This window comes from Belonocnema kinseyi, chromosome 1 (assembly GCF_010883055.1).
Source record: "Belonocnema kinseyi isolate 2016_QV_RU_SX_M_011 chromosome 1, B_treatae_v1, whole genome shotgun sequence".
NCBI classification, from domain to species: domain Eukaryota; kingdom Metazoa; phylum Arthropoda; class Insecta; order Hymenoptera; family Cynipidae; genus Belonocnema; species Belonocnema kinseyi.
The window spans coordinates 89961654-89970251 of NC_046657.1; the positions used below are offsets into that span (position 1 = coordinate 89961654).

The 8598-nt window shown below is 31.4% G+C and overlaps 1 protein-coding gene across 2 annotated transcripts in view; it reads right to left on the bottom strand.

Annotated features, from left to right (window-relative positions):
- LOC117169626 (coiled-coil and C2 domain-containing protein 1-like) overlaps positions 1-8598 on the bottom strand; it is a 31793-nt gene that overhangs the window by 19489 nt on the left and 3706 nt on the right. For both annotated transcript variants that reach the window (XM_033356102.1, XM_033356094.1), the window contains exons 2-5: positions 3914-4049; positions 3592-3701; positions 3161-3488; positions 2697-3083 (exon numbers count right to left, since the gene is read on the bottom strand). In XM_033356102.1, coding sequence (XP_033211993.1) covers positions 2697-3083; positions 3161-3488; positions 3592-3701; positions 3914-4049 — 961 coding nt within the window. The remainder of the gene's footprint in view (positions 1-2696; positions 3084-3160; positions 3489-3591; positions 3702-3913; positions 4050-8598) is intronic.

Genomic DNA, 8598 nt, shown 5'->3' on the forward strand with positions numbered 1-8598 from the left:
GAAAAAACGTTCGCATTTCGTGATTTTTAAATAAAAAACTGAATGTTAGAAAATTGTTTCTTTTGCTGAAACACGTTTGTAACAATAAGTTAAAACTCATGTGAAAAAAAAAACTTATAGGCAACTTTCAAATTACTAATATTCAAAATTGAAAAATTTCGAATTCTCTGCGCGAAAATACTTCCCGTTTTACAATTAATTTAATTTCAAGTTTGAAAGCAATTTCGTTTTATACTCGTAGCATTAATTGCTAATGCAACGTTCCTTGCTCGCTGTAGTGTGTTGTTTGTTTTTCAATTCGTGAGATACATTATGCAAAACCAATCGTATGTAGCAGCATCGAGCCAAGTACTAAACCCTCAATTTCTGAAAATGAGATGCGAATTTCAATCAAATAAATTTGGTGACCAAGTATTTATAACCATTTATATCTTTTAAATATCAAAAAATACATTTTTCTAATTTTTTCATCAATATTTATCATAAAGCATTCCTAAAAGTTTCATCAATCCTTTTCTGGCTGTCACGTGCAGTGCACTGAAAAAAAAAATCATTTTTGGGACCAAGTAAATACATTTCCTTGAATCCCACTTCTTAGCATCTTTGACTGTATTTTCTTGATAAAAATAAATATTTCTTACATTCAAGAAAATTATTTCCTTGATTCAAAACGTCTAGGATTCGTTGAAATCTGATTAGTCGCTCAAAGAAATATTTATTTGATTTAATGAGTTCGATTCTTTGAATTGATTCGGACGCATATGAATTACTTTGTGCAGGCTTGTATCAAGTCTTCAGCTTTATTCAAATCAAGGAAATAATGCTTTAATTGAAAATAATAAATTAAGTTAAAAATATATTTATTTAACACAATATTATGTTTACATAAATATTTATTTGTTTAGTTGACGGAAATATTTCATTTGACTACTACAATTAAATTATTCATAACTAATAAACAATTATTGCAACAAAGTAATTTTTTTAAAATAAAACATTTAATCATTTAGCGTAATTTTATTTCAATTGAATACTTCTTTAGATAAAAGAAATATGTTGTTGAATTAAATATCCACGTTTTTATCTGAAGAAATATTTCTTTGTCATTTATAGTGAGGGTTAAATACGGTTTTCCGCCTTACGAGTTTCCATGTGATGACAGCGTCGTGGTCAAAGCTGTGGTCTTTAGACTAGATGTACCCAAGTTCAATTCCTGCTAGAGGTGGATTTTTCATGGAATTTTTCTGTTCTAGGTTCATTAAGATTTTAAATTATTTTATTTGTTTAAATTAAATATGTATAATAACAATAACAATATTAATTATAAATTAAGCTGAAAGAATCCAGTTGCTCAGTTAAGAAAATATGTACTACAACTGAAGTACGGACTACTTTCTGCACTCGCGTATGGTCTCGGACAAAGAAATTTTTTCTTTTTTGAATCAGCAGGATAGTTTTTTGGTTCAAATATTCAAAAATTGGATTTGGCCGAAAAGTTTTCTAAGTCTATAAAATATTGGCTTGACTTTAAACTATATTTCGTTGCGTCAATTTACGTTTCCTTATTTCGAAGAAATATTCATTCACATTCATGACACATTCATTAAAACAATGAGTCATTCATTTTGTTTAAGATGTATATTATTGTCTTCAATTAATATTTCTTTGCCTCAAATAAATATTTCTTTGAAAATAATCAGGATTTTCACTTACTTTAGCCAAGTAAAATTCACTACAAGTACAAGTCATGATCCATGCTTTGTTGGATCATGGGTACAAGTAACACTTTTTTAAGTGTGAGGTTACGTTTACCATTGTTTACTATATATCCCACTGTATGCATAATTTCCACTGACAGAATAAAGTACCTTCATATATAAGCATTTAAGGTAAATGTCCCACATTTTTATCAATTACTCAATACAAATGCATGAAAAAATAGGCGTCGTAACAAGAGAAAGCTTTCAGAATTGAAATAGTGTGCTTGTTATCTTTAAAAAACGCTTATTTTTATGTAACCGTGTTGTTTGTAAAAACTCGCACAAATTCCTCCAACCGTTCTTTTCCGTCTGTATTAAGGCGGAAGGAAATATCCGAATTATTAATTAGCTTTCTACCATAGTGAAGAACACATTCGAAAAACTCATAATTAATACTTAGTTTTGAATCAAACATTCGTGCCACAAAAATTTTGGAGCACTGTTGACACAAATAATTACGCAGCCTGTCAACTCGCAGACTAACAAGCCGAGAGTAATTTTATGCCCAATCGGCTACAGGTGGTGATACGCGTGACTATATGAAATTTAAATAACACGAACACGTAATAAAATGACTATAAAACCTATATCAAAAATAGCTTTAATCCATTCTAGAATGTGAATAAACTATTACTAGTGCCATTAACTTTATGATTACCACCGACTTACCTACATTATGTGAGCATTCGCACAAACTGGGAAACTCGCCCAAAATGGGACATGTACCTTAACATATATTTGAAGCTAATTCAACCTCATATTTGATTTAAACAGCATATTGAATTTCGTCTCATCGGCAGTGGGTCTAGTACTCGGCTTGTTTCTGCCACCTACTATTACTTTTGTACCACCAACCCGATTCTAAGTAATTTTGAAAAGAATTTAAAAGCGACTCTATTTATAAACAATCATTGAATCTAAAATAATATATCTTACGTGGCGCTTCTTCTTCTGCAGTAGTTGCTTGCTGTGATTCACTTTCTTCCCTATCCGAAGTTGAAGGCGCAGCTATCGTTGTCTCTGGCATTTTTGGACTTCCTGGCATGTCAGCCAAGTCCACAACATTTCCTGCAGAAATAGCTGCAATGACTAGATCAAATTGCTTCACAAGCTTTACATGTTGAATAGCTTCTTCTGTATTCCCAGCTTTTTTCCAGGCGACGGCTGCTATTCTATATTCCTGCTGTCGCTTTTTCAACAAATTTAAAGTTCCCTGATCAACCTCAGTAGCTGAAGAAGTGCTTGGAATTGGCTCAGCAGCCTCCTCTGGACATGGAGATTCTTCCATCGGGACTGGTGCCTTCGATTCTGTTGGTTCTGGTGCTATAAACATTTTTATAAAAATGTACGTCTTTAAAATGAATTAAAACAGGGCATTGAGATAAAAGATCATTAATCACATGATGGTTTTTCAGTAACAGTTGATGTAGCTGACGGTGGTAGCACTGGTGGAATGTCGGCTGTGTCAATTTGCCTACCAGATTTGGCACTCGTCAGCATTTCTTTGAGCGTTTTTACCCCTCTTCCGTATCTTCGAACTTTCGAAGTGCTGTTTTCACTTTTTGCTTTTCCTTCCGCGGCTATGTACATTTTCAATCTTTCTTCTAATAGTTTTACAGTATTATCCATACCGGCATCACTGGTTGCTTCAACCGGAGCTTCCGGTGGTACTTCGATTTCAGGACTCTCGGCGGGAATCTCCTCACCAGTGAGCATCTGAAGTTCGTCCTGTAAATATAGAAAATTGAAAAACAGGTTTGCAAACTAATGCAAAATGAGAATAAATTATTAGAATTATAATAAAGAGAGTAAAAGATGTCAATTAATATACCAGTAAATCAGGGTCATTTTCATCTCCAGATAATTCCTCTTCAGAATTGATATCTTTCATACTATCACTGATCATTGCATTCAATTCTGCGTCAGGAATTCGTTTAGGAGCTGAAAAAAGCAAAATTTTATTTTATTGAAACCCCACAGCTTTCTATATTGACTGGCAAACCGACAAAATGGTTCTTGATAACGATTGCCACAAAAAAAAACATTTTAGCCTTCTTTCATATATTCATAAAAGTAATAGATCACTTATTTAAACTGTAGATTTAGTCATTTTCATTTCGATGACAAAGCCGTTTTTCGTTTGTTTCATTTACCTTTACGAGGTCGGCGTCCAGCACCGCCTCCAGTAGTCAAAGCGGCCAATTCCGCTTCCAAATCTTCATCATCGTCGTCCAATTCACGACATTTGCCGATGTCTTCAATCGATTCAGGCACTTCAAAAATTCCATACTAAAAAGGTAATAGTATTATTTGTATTTACTCCTACAAGCGGTTGACCGAATTCAGCGAAAAACTGTTTGAGGAGCACAACAAATTATTTCAGTGCCAGCCGATTCAGTTTAATTCGCCAGATTTGAAGCCGAACTCCAATTCGCCTGCATTCGCCAGCGTAAATAAGGTTAAATACTGGCCTACACAATCAAATTCGTCAAGAATAACCAACGTGCTGGCCATAAAGGATCTGTTGTAAATATACATCAAGGAGTCCCGTCGCTTAGTGGTCGCCTTCTGGACTTACACTTAGCATTGCAGGTTCGCACCTCGCGACATGCAATTTTTTATTATTTTTTTTTTCATGACCTTGACAAGGACTGAGGCAGATTAATTTGCATTCAATTCGCGCTAACTCAATTCGTTTCGACGAACCAGAAAACAAAATATCAGAAAATTAAACAATGTTAGTACGTCGTAATTAATGTTTTTTACTGGACAGCTGTTAGAGATAAAAAATAGTAAAATTAAACGCAATTTTATATCTAATTGACAACATTATGAATAGTCTAAATACCTTGTCCCGTGCCTAATTTTTATTTAAATAATAGAGTTCCAATTCTTTAAAGCAATTTGATGTTTCCTTTCCTTTTAAAGTATCTGTAGAATTTCAAACACGCAAGTTTTTTCAATTGAATTCAACAGTTACAATACATTAACTGTTTCAAGCAACATTCGATTTCGTTCATTAGCTTACTGGGTAATTTATAAGGGAAAAATGCGTTACCCTAACAGGAGGCAATATTTCTGTCTGCGACGAAGATATCGCAAAACTTGGAATTGGAGGACTTTTCAAAGTACTGCTCATCATTTGCCTTGTTTTTTTAACATTTTCGATACATTCATAACCATATCGAAAGGCTTCTTGTCATCTATTTAAATTTTTTGGTTGCTAAAAATTAAAGAAAATTTATTTTAACGCAATAATTAACGTGAATTTTCGTTGCCCGGCATGAAAAATCAAAATATATCGTTTAAAACTAAGTAAAGCAGGTCAGAAATAACAGGCATCACAGTCCTTATGGGATAAAATATAGGTACCAAAGGGTACTTTTCGTCACACTGATAAGGTACTTTTTTCACGCCCAAAAGGTAACAAATTTAGGAAAAAACTTTTAAAAGTTAAAAATTGTTACAATTTTTTTAATTCACTGAATTAAGTAGAATTTATTGAATTTAGAAGGATTAAACCAAATTTTAAAAAAATCAAGAGAATTCCAAAGATTTTAAAAGAATTCAGGGTAAATTCCAAGAAAAATGTCTAATCTCTAATCTTTAAAACCCCTACTAATTTCTAACCCAAGAAGCGACTAATAATTACAAAACAATTCAAGATAAATTCAAAAGAACTCAAGTGAATTGTAACAATTTTAAGAATCGAAAAAATGTGATTGATTACGATAAATTTTGAGTGAACTTACAGAAATTTAAAAGAAATCAAAAGAATTGGATGAAATTCATAAAAAATTCAACCTGACTTTCAAATGTACTAAAGTGAATTGAAAACAATTCAAAAATACTGAAAAATTAATTTAATTTGGTAGAATTCTCGAAATCTTCGAAACCCTACAAAATCCCTTATGTCTGGTGAAAAATTCTTTGAAATCCATTAAAATATTAAAATTCCTTAAAATCACTAAAACCCCTGGAAATCTCTTGAAATTGTTTAAATACTTTGAAAATGCCTTGGAATCTTTTAAAATGCCTAAAAATATTTCAGTATTTAAATGGTTTCAAACTACCGAAATAAATACAAAAGTTCTAGGAATATCCAAATTACCCCAATTTATCGCCGGCGGGCGGTATGTAGTGCCGCCCGTAGGGAATCGACAACTTGTTCCATAATAGGAATGTTGATTTGTAGTTTTGTCTCAAAGTTTTTGTGTCTTCACGAGATCATTGACGACTAATAAGAACATAGTGAAAGCAGAAAGGAGTGCGGGTACATATTATGATAGTTGCTTGAAAGATACCTGAGCGCGTTCTAACGGCACTTTCGAACACTACAAAATCATCATAATTTTGCTCAAAAAGCGGCATGGAGTTCCGCCCCCCCCCCCCCCCCCCCCCCCCAGTTCCCAAGGGTTAATTAAAATCCTTTACATTCCTTTTCAATTTTGTAATGCTCTCATTCAAGAGAATTCCAAAGAATTCAGGGTGAATTCCAAATCTCTTCAAACCCTTCAAAATACCTCACTTCTCATGAATAAATTCTATAAAATTCACTGAAATATGATAAAATTCCGTGAAATTCTATGATGATATTTTTTGAAATCATTGAAATCCTTAAAATTAGTGAAATCTATTTCAAATTTCTCGGAACCTTCATACATGTCCAAACAAATTTCAAAGAATTCAATATAATTCAAAAATAAATATAGACCTGAAATGAATGATGATTAACCAACGAATTAATTTATTGAATGAAAAGTGACCTTTTCATTTGAAAAAGTGATTGGCAGCCCTTATCTTAAAATAGTTACTTCTCACAGAAATTATCTGATTTTTGTTATTTTTTTTCAAAGTGCTCGATTCAAATAGGGTATTCAAAAATACGAGAGAAAACAAAGTTTTCCACTAATTTTCTCAGTCTTACGATCAATTTTAGATAAAAAATAATAATAAAGGAATCGAGTGTAAATTCCCTTCTTATTTACGTTTCGACCTCATCTCTGGGCCTTCATCAGAAGAAACATCTTTTAGAAGAGTATAATTAATCATTAAACATAAAAATTACAAATAAATAAATTACATACAAAATGATAGATGAGAAGTATAAATCAAATTTTACCTTGGAGGTACAGAATTGGGAAATTGTAGGAATCAAAAAAATTTCCCAAAATTCTCAAAAGAGTTCACATTTTAGCAATTCAAAATGCTGTAAAACATCTAACAAATTGGTGTGACGTGAACAACAAGTGAAGTGAAAAAATATATGAAAAAAGGAAATTGTAGTTATACATCTATAATATCTATAATATAGCTGGTCAAAATCAATTCTAAATGAAAAGCGCACCAGATACAATGGCAATTCAAATAAATCGGTGATGCTATTATAATATTGATTCACGTTGAGAATTTCTGTTTTTAAATTAATAGATACTTTTATATATTTATTTATGAAAATTGATTCCAGAATTTTTCTTTTATAAGAGTTATAAGAGTTATATATTCGGAGTCTTTTATATTAGTGAAACATTTTTTCAATCTGTGATTATTTCTAAAATATACATTAATAGCAACATTTTTTAACTCATATTTAATCTTTATGATAAACCTTGTACATAAGATAATGAAACCCGTAAATTAGTTTGTCTATAAAGTTCAAGCCATTTGTTCTTTTTTTTAATTGAGCTGTTGTAAATTTCATGTACTCTTTCTTTAATAATACTTTCAATTAATGGTAGTGGATAATTATTTTGTTTCAAAGTAATTTTTGATTGGTCTAAGTTTTCTTTTCTAGAATTGAAGGGCACTTAGTTTAATACATCTATCAATTAAGCCTTCAACTAATTCAATTTTCTGGCTACATTGATGGTGAGAATTGTAATTAAAATATTGGCCTGACCATAATGGTCTTTTAAGCCAATTAGTAATTAAATTTCCAGACAAATCTAAAAAATTAAGAGTATTATTTTTTTCTATTTCCAAAGTTAACTGTAGAGATTCTTCTATACTATTGGATATATTGGCTAGTTCTTGGATTTTATCTGTAGGGACAATAGTAAAAATATCATCTACATAGCGCTTAAAAAAGAGTGGTTCAAAGCTTAATTTCGATAAGGCTCTATTTTCAACATTTTTCAAAACAATATTAGATGTCATAGGTAATAGGGGTGAACCCATCGGACAACCAGAAATTTGTTTATAAAATTTTTGATTAAATGAAAAAACCGTATTATTAAAAACTGTTTTGACAACTATTAAAATCTCAAACTTTGAAATTTTAGTTAAATTTGTATTTACTTGTAATTTTTCTTCTATAACGTCCAAAACTGAATCTAAAGGAATATTATCAAACATAGATACAATATCTAGTAAAACAACAGAATGTGAATTAGGAACATTACATTTTTTAATTTTTTCTTTAAAGCTCCAACTATCTCTTATAAATGAATCAGTTTTTCCAGATACAAGCTTTAGGAGATTAGATAAATATTTTGCTAAATTGTAATTTAGAAAATCAATAGTAGAGACAATTAATCTCCATTTTAACCCTTAAACGGCCAAAACGCCACTACCGGTACTCTGCTTTTCAACGGCCAATAACTAAGACTATTCGACACTAGAAAAAATTGAGACACATATATTTTTATTGCTTAAGATCCCCTCTTTCCGACGGTGCCAATGAAATTTTAAAAAAAATTGATTTATTATCCCAAAATGCAGTTTAAACAAAAAAGAACGGAATGGGATTCCGATGAAAATGATGAACGTATCATCATACCTAATCCAGATTACTCTGGCTCTGATGGAGATGATTCATCAGATGACGAGAATTCGAGAT